The sequence below is a fragment of the Aulostomus chinensis genome, chromosome 19, assembly GCF_037954235.1.
Source record: "Aulostomus chinensis isolate RoL2024-O1b breed Wild chromosome 19, RoL_Achi_v1.0, whole genome shotgun sequence".
NCBI lineage: Eukaryota > Metazoa > Chordata > Actinopteri > Syngnathiformes > Aulostomidae > Aulostomus > Aulostomus chinensis.
Window position 1 is genome coordinate 6,855,610 of NC_141338.1, and position 14,759 is coordinate 6,870,368.

At 38.4% G+C, this 14,759-nt stretch overlaps 2 protein-coding genes across 3 annotated transcripts in view; both read right to left on the reverse strand.

Moving 5' to 3' along the window:
• Positions 1-9,096, reverse strand: part of plpp1a (phospholipid phosphatase 1a) — a 16,512-nt gene extending 7,416 nt beyond the window's left edge. Inside the window, exons 1-2 of one of the 2 annotated variants that reach the window (XM_086187324.1) lie at positions 8,164-9,096; positions 1,533-1,684 (exon numbers count right to left, since the gene is read on the reverse strand). In XM_086187324.1, coding sequence (XP_086043450.1) covers positions 1,533-1,684; positions 8,164-8,221 — 210 coding nt within the window. In that variant the 5' untranslated portion in view covers positions 8,222-9,096. Of the gene's footprint in view, positions 1-1,532; positions 1,685-3,198; positions 3,354-8,163 lie in introns of both variants that reach the window. The other variant, XM_086187323.1, reaches the window with a different exon arrangement.
• A 1,294-nt stretch (positions 9,097-10,390) lies between these two features.
• Positions 10,391-14,759, reverse strand: part of csgalnact1a (chondroitin sulfate N-acetylgalactosaminyltransferase 1a) — a 32,485-nt gene continuing 28,116 nt past the window's right edge. Inside the window, exon 9 of the mRNA XM_086187427.1 lies at positions 10,391-14,214. Coding sequence (XP_086043553.1) covers positions 13,922-14,214 — 293 coding nt within the window. The 3' untranslated portion in view covers positions 10,391-13,921. The remainder of the gene's footprint in view (positions 14,215-14,759) is intronic.

The following is a 14,759-nucleotide window of genomic DNA, read 5'->3' on the forward strand; positions in this document are numbered from 1 at the left end:
AAAAATAAAAGTTCAAAAGAAATCTAAACCTTCCAAAAATAGCTTTACTGACCTAACATTTTAGATCATATGGGTAACAGAACTCAAACTTTAACCCTCGATCCTAGCAATATGACAAAAACAATTTTAACCTTCAAGGGCCAAAAATGATGCAACTTTCTGTTTATCAACGGGGCTTCTGGACTTTTTCCCAGTTTTTTTAGAAGGGTTAATATGTCAGGATGACAGAATGATTGAAATGGCTATTTTAAACCAACTCTATGAAGACTTTTATAGTGATGTGGCTGAAAAACAATTTCTTCCATTTCATAGGTAGTTCTTACCTCTTACAGCTTCATACAGTAATCAGAGCAAAGTGTAAGACATGTTGCCTGATTACACCAAGTAAAACACAGACTCTTCCAAGCATAAGATGGAGGGAGGACATCTGGTAATCTGAGGGTTGCTAGTTTGACCCCTGCCTCTGCTGGAGAAGGTATCAACTTTGAGCAAGACACTGAACCACTAACTGCTCCTGTTGAGTCGACTGGTGCCTTGCACGGCAGCCTCCACCAACACTGTTTGACAGGGGGAATGAAGCAACATTGTAAATTACATGGAGTAGAAAAGCTCAAGTGAATGATTGAGTCCATTTACCATATTTGTGCATGTAACATCCCGGCGACATGAAAGGCACTGATTCGGTGAACTGACCCTGGTCTTTTATTCTCAATGTTTATATACTAAATCGACTGGCTGTCTCGTAGTACTTTTAGTGCCTTTTAAAAATCTTTTAAAAACTTTTTAGGTGTCTGGCAAGTTTTAAAAGAAGGCTCTGCTGCTCGCCACTTTTCTCTCTCACCTTCCAATGTTAAAGTTTTCTAAACATGCCATAGCAAATAAATTTTCAGTTACTTGTGATGACTTCACAAGCAATTAGAACATAAACATAATATAACAGAGGGATGTATATAGTGGCAACCATGCATTTAAGCGTTAATTCACCCAAAATGTTTTTTTGTACCTTTCAAGTACTCACAAATAGGTGCCAAACTTACAATTCTCTATCCAGCTGCATGTTCACTATGATTTGAGCGAAACACTAAATGTGTTGAAATGGCAAGGTTATGGATGGACTTTTTTTCAGCTCAAATCAATGAATTTGCAGATAACTTAACATACAACAGGATAAAGAAGATCTGGATTATACCAGATGATGCACTTGAGCTTGTAAACGGAGATCTTTGGGGCAGTTTTGACACTGCAGCTGCTGTCAGCCATTAGTCACCATTAGCTTCAAGCTAAATGTGTGGCTTCACGGCTGGCTCTTTCTGCATAACGAAGAAGTGATGAAGGAGGAAAAAAATTGTCTCTGTGAGCTCAAGACACCTATTTGTGGGGTAAAGACACTTTCTGGGTGAAGTAACAGTTTAGGTGAAAAGACAGAGGAGAGTATAAATGGACCAGGATGAGCAGTGAGGTAGAAGAGGAGAAAATTTAAGGAGAATAATAAATGGTAAAATAAACTGTTAGCAGAAAACAGCTGCACTTACAGTGAGTACTGTGACTGGAATCATAACACCTCCTAACAACTGATAGGAAATGGTGTCTTCTTTTAGTGGGTACTTGATTGTATCATCATTACAGAAAAAGCCTCGCCGGAAAGGACTGTGTTGCACATTGAGAATTACAAATGGGAGTCCGGCTAGCAGAGAAGCAACAAGAGATAAACAAAAACAAGGAAAAATACATTAAATAAGTAGGTTATCAGGTCATAACCCTAGACCTCACACCAATACCCATAATGCAGCACTGTGTAGTACGCGAGATGATCACACACACAAGAGGGATCCTCTGCAAACTCTTGAGAAAATTAGATTATTAATGCGTTGGCATGGAAACAAACAGTTAAAAGAGTGGATGTTAATAAAAGTTAAGAGCATATAAATGATGTTTCCATGCAGCTCTCATTCTCCCTCTGTGACGCTGTGATAGGTGCAGCAGTGAGGTTAACTTGTTACTGAACTCTCACTGACGGACCCACAGCCAGCACTCAAATTACCCTTCGGCAGAGCCGCACGCTTTTCCTCTCTTCCTAAGACACACCTCAGACCGTTCTCACATCTTCATTTGACAAACAATGAAATGACATTTCCAACACATAAAACAAAGTGTAGGGATTGGATTTATGTTGACTAATAACAACGGACTACAGATAGACATCACGAAACAGTACCAGCAGACACACACACACAAGTGACACCCACCAACACCAGCAGCGTTTTCTGCTTCTGTCATTCTCCAAAAACAATCCGTGCTCCAGAAGCGCATACCAGCTATTTTAAGGAGTAGAGGGATCTGCATGTCTAATTAACAACAGGGACTGAGAAGTTCAACCGGCAGATTAACACCAGAAAGCCTGACCTCACTTTGTTTTACCGCCATTTTTAGGCAGACGGAGGAACAATTACTCTCATTCTGAATATGACGAGACTGACTGGTGGTGTGAGTTCCAGTAAACTGATTCAAATGACTTAGACTGAAAGAAGAATCTGCAAATGCTGGTGTGTTTTATTTAAGTGGACATCCTCTTTTACTTTGTGGGAGTTCTTATGGTTGGTGAATATCTCCTATCATGTCATTACGTGGCACAAGCATCAACGCAGGGATAAAAAAAAAAACTGTTTTAGAACAAAACAAAGTGCTCATTTGATTTCGATAATTGCCTGCAGGTTGTGCTCTGGATCAGATCTCAGTCTGGAAAGCTGAGATTTGATCTCAGTGGAGATCACAAAAACACATTAAAGGAACATAGCAACTTTTTGGGAAATTATTTGCTGTCCTCTCCAGAACCAGAAAAGATGAGAGATACCCTTCTCTGTTTCTGTGTCTATTAGGGAGCTGAGACCCACAGAGACCTGCTGACTGCTAGTTAGCTTAACTCCCTGATGCATCCCAGAGGAGAGAAGGGCATCTATCTTCTAGTGTTGCTCTAGGTGGCCAATAAGCTAATTCCCCCAAAAGTTAAGAGTTCCTTTAAAAATGCCACATATGAACACAAAGTTGAGATTATATCCTTTATTACCCTGGTAACATGACCTGATCCCATTTCAATAGCAGGTCTAAATGGGGTCTTAGCCGATAACAATACTGGCTGTTCTCTATGAAGGTGTAGCAGTAAGTTCTATGTGGAACCTGCCTGGAATGAACCCTACTTACGCAGCTAATGGGCAGACTGAAGCCCACAGTGTAGAGCACTGTGGAGGTGACTGTGCTTTGGTGGAAAGGGTACTTGATGCTGTCGTCACTACAGAAAAAGCCCCTCTGGTAGGGGCGGATTTTACCCAGGTTAAAGGCTGCCAGGGGCAGACCTCCTGTGGATGGAGAGATCAGGGGAAGTTAAGAGGTCAGATGTTAAAAAAAAGAACAGAAATGATGGTGGGGCAAAGGGTTGAGACCTTCAAATCTGACATCTTTCAACTGCATTCTGTGAAACAATGGTGCTTATTAGCAGAGCTGGGTAGCATCCACATACAAACATAGAATAAACACATAGAATACGTCCAGTGTCGCTACACTTGGGACTCTTAAAAACTCACCATCGCCCTGACTGTGTATTTGGCTTGACTTTAGAGACGACATCACATGTCGTTCTCTCTCAAGTGAACAAATTTGGTCCCAAAATCCCAAATTTGGTCCCAAAATGTGGAGCAGATGCTGACTGATACTCCAAGTGTAGGACAGGCAGTATGATTTGGTACTCAACCTTACATATTAGCTAATCAACGAACTGCATTGGTGACAGAAGTGAAAAAACCCAAACATTTCAAGGAGTTTTGTTTCACGGATAACATCAACATTATTCTACATTTCTAGTTGTTGTAATCAAATCCCATGAAGGAACATGACATAACTCAATGACAGACGTAGACAAAACCCCACAGTTAACAACACAGGACGAACACCACATTTTCCACTGCAAATAAAGGTGAATATGGTTCGTTAGATAACATTAACTGTGTAGGAGAGATTAAAAAAATTGGTTGAGTTCAAATGCATTTTCAAAACATACCATCCGTGCAAGTGTGTGACTCACTGCTGTGTTTGAATGAGATTTGTTTGTCTAGACCAGTGGCTCTCAACCTATTTGAGTTGTGACCCCCCAAATTTATCATGTTGGCTGTTTTTTGCCCAATATAATGACAATGTATTAAATTTCCTTTTGACATTTGTGTTTGTAATTAATTTAAATAACTGCACTGTCACAGCCAACGTGATTACCTTAGGGTTAAAGAAAGCCACACATTCTAATTTTACTGTGGGAACTGGGCCTGTTCATGTGTAAAAATAAATTAGTGTCGACTTGTAGCTTGCGTTTGAGAACCGTCTACACAGTAGACAATGTTAATACTAGTTTGCATACTTTTCACATGCAGACACAATTTAACTCTCACACACCACTGGACCACCCAAAATCTTGCAACCCCCGAACCCCAGGTTGAGAACCACTGATCTATGTCACAAAGAAAATCAGCCTTTACAAATACAAACACATATTTAAGAGGCATGCATCATTTCGGGTTTTGGTGTTTCTCAATTACAAACGTCAGCCAGCTTTGGAAAACGTGCATTATCGTGTGTTATTACACACTTAACAGTGACTTCAATCATTACACAAAAAACATGCTCTCTTAATAAAGTTCTTCAGGAGGCAGGATTGAGAAGGTCATAGCTAATCACTACCCATAGATAAAAGATACCAGATTATGCTAATAGGTTTTGACATTCCAAGTCTGGCTATAATGCCGCTGTCATTCTTTGTCAACTCCGGCTGTTTCAGCTGTTGAACAGGAAGGTTAAGAGCGTCGTTCATCCACTTGAGCAGAAAGGGAGGCTCTATGATGACGTCAAAATGCACATTAACAAGGCCAGCAGACAAATGGCAGCGCGCACAAACACGTGACATCACACAGTTCATCCACGTATTCTCTCAGGCTGTCTGTCGTTTCTACAGCTGTGTCGTCATACTTGATTGGCTACAGCAGCTGGGAATGCTGGAATAGTTAGCGCAGAAACACACATAAATACACACACACACACACACTTAAAACGAACAAAAGCTGTATGAAAGACCCTCAAATCACTTTCCAACAGCAGCAAGTGTTACACTTCCTCCTAGCAGCCAAAGGCTTCCAAATACAAACACGCTCTTAGGAGGAAAGATGTGGATGTTTTAACACAGACTGAAATAATACAGTAAATCTCTCTGTAAATACCTTAACCAATCAGAATCAGCTGTGAATGTAAGCAGAAAAACTTTCTGCCTATTGTGCACTTGAGAAAATCTTAAAGTTCTCACATTTATCAAGCTGAACATGAGGTAACGCTGCAGGACTGACATGTTTTGTTGGCCAACCCAGAAGTTAGCATCACCAAAGATTCCCTCCACCAAAAGCCAATGGGACATTTATGATTATTACAGGAAATCAGCTCCTATCACACATTTATTAAGAGTTCTTCTGGGAGGCAGCCACACATGAACATCAATATTATGATTTTCAAAGCTTGAATGCAGCTGTTAGCAACACAATGCAAACCCTAAAGAAATGAAACAGACGTAACTCAAGCATCAGGAACCAGCTCTGCGCTTGCTCTGCTTTTGGAGTGATGACATTTAATGTCTTCTACAAACTTTGTAGTCTTTTTAGCCTCGTTAGCAACGGTCATTCACAAAATACATAAAAAAAAGATTTGAAATTCACCAGTGTGGCATTTACAAACAGATTTTATGACCTGGAACTAATTAAAGCTTATTTCAGGCATTTAACCAAAAAAGGTGCCCATTTTTAGGACTCATCTACTCTAACACGCAACTTTGCATGTCTGCTGGTAACAGCTTTACTGCAGTGCATGCTTTGTTATAATTTAATTGTCTGAGCATGTGTGTGTGTGGGGATGTGTGTGTCATTAGCTGAATAATCCAGTTTGCTTCGACATTGGTTCACCCAAAGGACTTCTGTTGTAAGTCAAAGTTATGCAATATCAGATAAGTATGTGGCCCTGGGAAAGACTTAAAAAGAAATTGTGCAAAGCTTCTCTCAAATTCCAAAACACAACTGTGTAATTTGAAGAAACATCGCCGACTGTGGGAGGGCGGCTATAGCGTTATGGTTTGTACCAAACATTCATAATCAGATTTGAAAGACCCATAAACCCATAAGTAGCATCTATGCTGACTCTACAAAATTGTATCTGTACAGCCTTACACAATTATATTACATATAATATACAGATTTAAAAACTGTTCGAAGTAACTGGGGATCCAAATGTGTCGACAACATTAAAAAAAAACACCTAAATGTTCAAACAGATTGCTGTACAGGGGGTGTGGCTGGACAACGTGAAGATATAAGCGATACTAGATTAGCAATTTGTCTGCAGGTAGAGATCTGACAGCTGTTTCTACCACGGAGTCATGTTTGAGTCGAGGTATGACGCAGATCAGGGCTGGATATTTATGTTATCTGGTAAATTCTGATTCCTCCCAAACATTTTCTTTTGACATCAAGAATGATCGGACACAATTTTGCCTTGTCTCTGCTCAAAAAGCAAACATTAAGACTCTGCAGTCTTTAGACTCCAAATATGGTGTCTGAAATGTCGAGAGAAAATGACCGTTTCAGTTGCTCGTATCACGCCTCTTATCACCCTCCCTTCACATGCCATGTAACCACATGGTAGTTTTGGACTGTCTGAGGGGGGAAAACATGTAGCTGCATGAAATACGATGTGAATGCAGGTACCTGGGATTAAAACCTGTATGATATTTTATGCCATTTATGACAGAATGGAAGAATTCTGTCAATTGTTCAATAAAACAGAATAGACGTGCAACAGGAAAAAAAAGTTTCAAGAGCAAAACTATTAATATTTCAATCAAAAAGATGTTTGTTGCGGGATTATCAGAACGACAGCTTGGTTTAAGACCGGCCCTTAGAGATACACATCCTTTAAGATTCTGTTCAACGGCAAGTTTTAGATTCCACACAAAAAAATTGGGATTATACATTTCTGATCACAAAAGCATGTGACTTGCAATAAATGAGCTTTTGTCTTCCAGTATCAATAGGTTCATTCTCTACTCATTTTTCTGATTGCAAAACTCTTCTGTTTATTTGCACAAAGCAGATACAAAAGAACTCCATAGTCTTTGGGTATAAAAACAAATTAAGCATTAAAGAGAATTTTTTGAAAAAGCTACGAAACAAAGCGTGCACATCTATATGAATCCACCTTGACTTTTAGAGTGAATCAATGAGTCACACGATGTCCTCGGGTGACAGCGTGTCTTCAATGCAGGAACCACATCAGGGTGAGACAAATTATTGATTGTGCATCTCTTGATATACTTTGGCACCAAATATCAACGTTTTTATCATAACAGCTGGTGTTATAATATTCACTTGTCACTACTTTGACAACTTTGTGTGTGTACATTCAAGAGCTAAACTAGAAGTACGCACTTTGATGGACATTGTGTCCATTCAGCAGTTGTCAAACTCTTTCAAAGTGACACCACAATGAAGTATATAAATATGTAATTCCTTTTTTAAGAGCCTTTCTCCTTCAGTTATACAGATATGATGATGTTTCGTAGTTTGTCTTACAAAATATAGATTATCCCAGATTTGCGATGTTGTATTAATACTGTAATATCATGACAATATCATGAGCTACTCTGTGTAGCCCCTAGTATCAGATGATAAAGTACTGCCTGTAGGAAGTACTCCAGGGTTTTGTTGCACTCTCCAAGGCAACTTCATTAAGGTCCTGAGCAACTGTAATCCATTAACAAGACAATAGAGTGACTAATCTGCATACAGTGGACAAAGGAACAACTAAATCTTCATTGTTCTGGAAATTATGACATAACGACTTGCAAGTCGCATCAGTTGTTTATGTTGGTTAGTGTTGAAATACAATGAAATGTGAAAATAAAAATGCTTTCAACATTTATTAGGTCTCAGGAAATGTCACTTGTGGGCAACAACGTTTCCACCACTCCCTTCACGTGATGGTAGATTGTTAATATTACAACATTGAGGGTTATACAGGTCACATTACTGTCATAATCACAATTTAGCAGCAGCAAACACTGCACATTAGTGAGCAAAAATGACATACCTAGAATCAGACAGGCTGCGTCTAGCAGGACAAAAGGGAGTCCTCTGGTCTCGAACATGTTCTCTCTTGTCTGTCTCCGTGTCGAGTCCCTGGGTCGTGCTGCCTTCTGTGCGGTAATAAACACCAGGGGGATGCTCCTCCTTGTCGCTCCTGTTGCTGCGGTTGTTTCCGATTTAGCGTGAGCTCTCTCTCTCTCTCTCTCTCTCTCTCTCTCTCTCACACACACACACACGTAAAAAAGGCAAATAGTATAAAAACACAACCCCGCTGAGAACCGCAGCTGCGACACACGTCTCAGCAGAAATGCGTTTCTCTGCTGTTCGCGTCGGGTAAAGTTGAACCGCAGCAGAGGTGACTCCGCCGACTCCTCATGGTGGCATGTAATAACAGCTCGCTTCTACAAATGGACGACCATCCGCACGGACACCTGCCCACAACCGACGCCTATTACCCGTGAACAGTTCGAAGGACCCGAAGTGCACCGAATGCAAACCTAGACAGGCCTCGTGCCACCTTCAAATGCCAGCAGAAATGTCGGAAATACGAAAATAAACGTCCACTCACTTTCACCTAGAAGCGAGCTTTAGCCACAAGGGCTAACTGTATGTCGTCGAATTGTCCACTCAAAACACAATATATTTATATCTCCGGGGCGATACCGATGCTCAATATCACCGTTCACAAAGACTTGTTTCAAATAACAGTTACTTTATCAGACGTAGCAGCGACACGAGGAGAAGTCACCAGGGAAACAGTAATGACTATAAATATTATTTCACCCCGAGCAAAACTGTTTTTAAAACTCCTGAAAAAATTAACCATTTGTTTGCTGAGTATAAAGTATATCATATGGGGCTACACGCTTACTAAGCTTATTAATAACAGGTTTAAATTGTAAAATCCCTCCCAGAGCTAGCTTGCTAGGTCTTTCTGCAATTACTGAAGTGACGTCATGTGACATACGAGGCGTTCAAGGGTCAAAAAGGAGGCAACCCCTTCTTGATATGTACTTAGATTATTGCTTTCATAATCTCGATGAAACGTGCAATGCTGGTTAATTATTGTTTCGCATTGTTTTTCCTGTTAAAAAAAGGTATCTTGTAAACGAAAAATGAATATACATGTCACGCCATTTATAAACCAGTGATTACAGTCATAAATTCCTGAAATCAATTGTCCAGGAGTCAAAGTTTCGACATGGACTGAGATTTAGTGATGCACGATCACGTATAATGAACACAATAATATCGATGTGTATTTTTTATTTTTGAAGGGTGTTGTGATCAGAGCTTTAACATTCGATGGCTCAGGAGCAGAGAGAAATGTAGCTAAACCTCGGCTCACTGGCGCCATCTTGTGTTAAGGAGGTTAACTTACACAGAGAAAAAGAAAATCTTCACGTTCTCCAAGAAGTTAACGCAATACGAAGAACATATTGAGAGCCTATCACTCCAAACTTTGTCCCCAGTATGAGTACATCTTTGGGATTCACGGGTGAAAGTTCTGACTTTTTATTTATTTATTGCTCTCTTCAAGAGCCTTATGAATAACCTGACCACAGTCTGATTTGATGTCAATAATTACTGGCTAATAATTTACTCAGCTTTCTAATGAATCTGATGGGTTTTTTTTATTGATGGCACCAATGGATTAACATTACTGTCGTCTCACAGATAATCAAATTTGTATCTTCATATATCGTGATTAACAATGACCCTGTGAAATTAACGAGTCACTGGCAATGAACAACAAAAATCTTTTTTTTAATTAATTTCAAGCTTATTTTTGTTTGTTTTGATATACAAAAGTTATTTCAGAAAAATGTTTTCATTTGTTTACTATTTCTTCTCTTATACATATCCCTGAGTATAGATTATGTTTAAATAATGAAAGATAAATAAATTATATACATGTATTGATATAGACTATCCAAGCAGGCTAATTTTTATAAAACACTACAAATTAGCACATATGCATGTTTAATTAGTATTTTTTTGACAAAATAATCAATAAATATTTGTCCTAAATATGTTTCAAAGGGTGCAAACTATAATTCATTTATTATATGTTCATATACTGCTTATTAATGCTCAACATAAATTGTGTTAATACTCCTCAGTTCCTTTCAATAACTCTACTGATTGATACCTCTTAAATTCCACCTGACTTTTATAAGTGACTAGCTTGGCACAATGAGATATACAAAATTCACAAATATGTTTTATTCTACAAATTCGCACACAGTGGAAAAAAAAAAGTCACTCAATTTTTCAAGAAATGTTTTGATGGTAAACAATAATAAAATGAATCACAAAGTGACACTTTTCACATCTTTGGTCATCCACCGTGATTGCCTCTGTGGATTGAAGTGTTGAAGCATCACTTCAACACAGAAACATGTTGCTTCGCTATGCACAACTGAATTCACTCAATTAAAAAAGTAATCATCCGAGCAGTTGATAGAGATGGATTTATGTCTGTAAATCAACTGCGTCACCAGTTACAATGACAGCTTAGTATTAGTTTCAACAAGAGCTGTCAGAATGCAGAATAAAAATGGACAAACCTAAATTGCATCACAGAGCATAAAATATATATAATAAAAGAAATGCTAAACAATTTATTTTGCAAATTTGGTGAACACAAACAACCCCAGAGTGCATTTTCAAACAATGATTCACATAATTACATCATCACAAATCACATCAAGCACACAGTGTGAGGTCATGCTGGACAGGTCTGACCTAATTCACACTTAAATACTCTGGAGAGTAATACAATTCAAATTTGAATTTTGAATTTTAGACATATTTACTGGTGAACAGAAATAAACCATAAGTTAGAGAAGTTTTAGCCTGTTTTTGGGGGGTTCAGTAATACGGAGACAGACCCTGTAAGGGCTTTTGATGATTACATCAAATCTGGATGCAAATAAACTCTTCGTCATAATGACCCTTGATCTGCACCCTGCTATCGATACAGCTGATTGTCATATTATTCCACACTAATTGGATTACATTTCCTTCTGCCTGAGAAATCTTCATAGCAATTGATGATCACTTCTCCAAACATGATGAAATGCCTTTTGGGGTTCCACAAGGGTTTATTTTTGGGCCACTACAAAACCAACACCCTGGTCTTTCTGATTTTTAAGGTCTTACCTTCACAATGCTTGCCAGTTAAAATCCAACTCATCATCCAAGCTGTGAGAGGTGGAGGCAGTTAAAGTACAGGATTGGCAGGCAGGGTGAATTATGATGGGTGGTCTAACAACCAGGGCCACTATAGTAACCTGTCTGGATCTTCCTGGAAACCAGCTGGATATTGGGGCTCTGGTTACGCTAGGTGGAACAAACCTCAGCTTTGTGGAATTAAAATGATTACAGGAACATTCCGACAAAACCTAAAAGATAACTCATGGACGGCCTTTGCTCTCAAGAGCAAAAGAGTTGAAGTAAAATAAGTCAAGGGAGAATGCTTGACAATTCCAGTACCAAACAAAAAGACATCAGCGGGAGTCAGTGGATACAAACCACAGCACCCACACTGAGGACACACTTTTTATGTTGCTGTGTCTCCTGGAGGCAAAGCACTAATTAACACTCTTTTTAGATGCACAGATGTTTTCAAGGTTGAACAGGATAAAACTGATATTTTCATTTTAGGTTTTAAGGCTAAGCGAGTGAAACTCGACTCAAAATAAATACTGTAGGTAGGACTAACCCTGGTCAGGCAAACAGGAAACATTGATGTTTTCTGGGACTTGGAGCTAAACCTGAGGGATTGTGAGAAACTTGTCACCAAATTTGCTTTTTATCATGTCAAACATTTAATAAGGGTGGGAATGTTCATCATTACAAGTGAACCAGAGACACATTCACTTATTTAGCTGGATATATTACGCAAATGCCAATTGATGTGTGTAAAAAAAAAAAAAATCATAGATCAGTTGCAGGTTATTCAGAATTCTGCTGTTCAAGTGCTTTCTGTTTTTCTATTCTTTTTACTCATTTTTAAAAAAATGTAACATTCAATTTTGACCCTTGATTTTCAAGCGATTAGCACCAGCTTCTCAAATTCACTGCCACAAGTTGTTCCAAAGTACAGGACTAAAACATCTGGAAGTACAATTTTTAGTTTTTATGTTCTCAGCTGTGAGAAAGATGCAGAAACTATCCTTTAAAAATGAAAGAAAAAACAACAACCTTTTATCATTGTAATTTTTTAAATGGAAAACTTTATATTTGGGGTTTTATTATATTTTTAAAATTTTATTTGACATCTTCTAATCATTTGCATTTGACAGATTTTTTTTTTTTACTCTTTGCATTTCTTATGTCTAATTATCATATTGTCATCGTCTGTAAAGCACTTTAAATTGCATTAATTCACACAAAAAGAGTTGATTGATTTTTTGTTTCATAATTGCCTTCTGGGCCCTGGGTGAACACACACAGCAGTAAATACTACATATATTTAACAAAAAAAACTCATTCAGCAATTATGATTGAAAGAAAAAAGTTTTAAATCCAGCTGGCCCATTCTGACTTGTCAAGTCATTGTCCATGTCTACAGTGAAATGTAACTGTTTTTTTTATAATTATTATTCAGAAATTAATTACATGACAGAAATGACAATTAAGTTAAAAAAAATAAATTTATATTGTGGGCATAGATACAGGTATTAGACAAATAGCTATAATGTAATTTAAAGCAGGTTTTTACTTCATTATGAAAGTGAATGGTCCACTCATAATACTGTCCAGGCATGACATCAGAAAAAAAAAAATCATACTTTAAAAAGGTGACATTTATGAAATGATAACAAACATAAATAAAGGAATGATGATTAATGCCAATAATTTACATAAAAAAAAAGTGTTTTACAGGCCTTACATGGCTTTTAAAAAGTCCTTCATCATTTTATTCACCGGTTAGTATCCATCAGCCCCAGTCTGAATCCACTAGGGGGATCTGTTTCCCTGCATATGCAAGCAATGTAGCCGTAGTTAATATTCCCGCTGGGCATCCCGAGGAGACAGTGTTTAGGTTTCACTCAAACAAGGCACACGGTTGTGAGACTTTCAGCTCCAGGGTTTCTTTCTGAGAGGCCTTGCTGCATTTACAAAGAATTACACCACCGAACATTCAGTTAGAGATGGATATCAGACAATAAATATGAGGATGATTGTCCAAAAAAAATAATCAACTGTTATGTAGATGACTAACTCATTTAAATTTCATTGTCCTTTCCAGAGCAACAGCAGAGCGACATTGTGCTCTCTGTCCTTGAAAAGCAAGAAGTCTTTAATTTTTGTCCGGTAGGAATTGTTTGACATTTGGGAAGTTTGTATCTTGCCAACAGTTAGATGAATATCACATTTCTGTACTCTGATTATTAAGTCAAAGCCATGACATGGCTATTAGCTTAGCATAAAATCTGGACACAGAGGGAAGCAAATAAAAATTTTTTTTTAAAAAAGGTTCAAACTTTGACTCCGTCCTTTGAAATGTTTTAACTGGTTTGTATAAATTGAAATGTAAATGCGGCAATTTGTGCAAGAGTTGTCCCAAAAAAAGATAATTTGTTTGGACAAAACAAGGCAAACTGTTTCCACTTTGTATTTACCAGATAGATGTCCTGTCCATATGTTTAGCCACCCCCCCAACCCCCACCCAAAAAAAATTCTGGCATGTATTTAAATCTTGATGTAGTTCACGTCAGCCAAATTGATTTTAGTTCACTGGCTGCAAAACCTCACGTCTTCTTGTGATTTGGGTTTTGTTGTTTCTGCTTGCGGAGGTGAGCTTCGATCTCGTGCCTGAAGAACAGCATCCCCAGCTGGCCATGCGAGGCCTCGTTCATGGCCTTGGACTGCATGCACATGCGGTACTGGTCTGGAGGGAGCTCATCAACACATTGCTTCTCGTGCCACAGGTGGAACAAGCCTCGAGACGGCGCTCGGACCACGAGGAGGTTACTGTGGAGGTACTTTCTGTAGAGGTGGACATCTTCGCCGCCCCAGCCTTTGATATCAATGTCAAAGCCTCCTAGTGATAAAACAGTGGGATTACACTGTAAAATATGATTTAAACTCCACATAAATGTGTAAGGAAAGTAGAGAGATGAAATCTGTTTTCAAACACCTCATATTTCAGTGTTCACGACATCTTAGAGGAATGCTGATTATGAGTCCTGATTAGAGTATACAGCATGCGATCATAATCAGTTGTTCTTTCTGCACAGCCTGGTTTCTTGTTTCATGAGGGGGCATAGAGGACATGTTCAACTCACGCTGTGACAAGATATGTTTACACCTGCGGATGTACTCAAGCCCTCATTATGATAACCAATTACAGATTAATGTGGATGATTTTATGTTTCCCTGTTTAACACACTCCACAGCTTAAAACAGAAGAAAGAAGCTTGGAAATACTTTATTTTACGTCTGACTCAACTTGACAAATTTATTATGGTTTTAATGGAACAGGTATCTTCACATTTAACAAAAAAAGAAAAAAAAGCATCATTTCTTGTTTTGTGAGTTGAGAACATCAATATCACTCTTATATGTATGATGGGAAAGAAGCCAGGA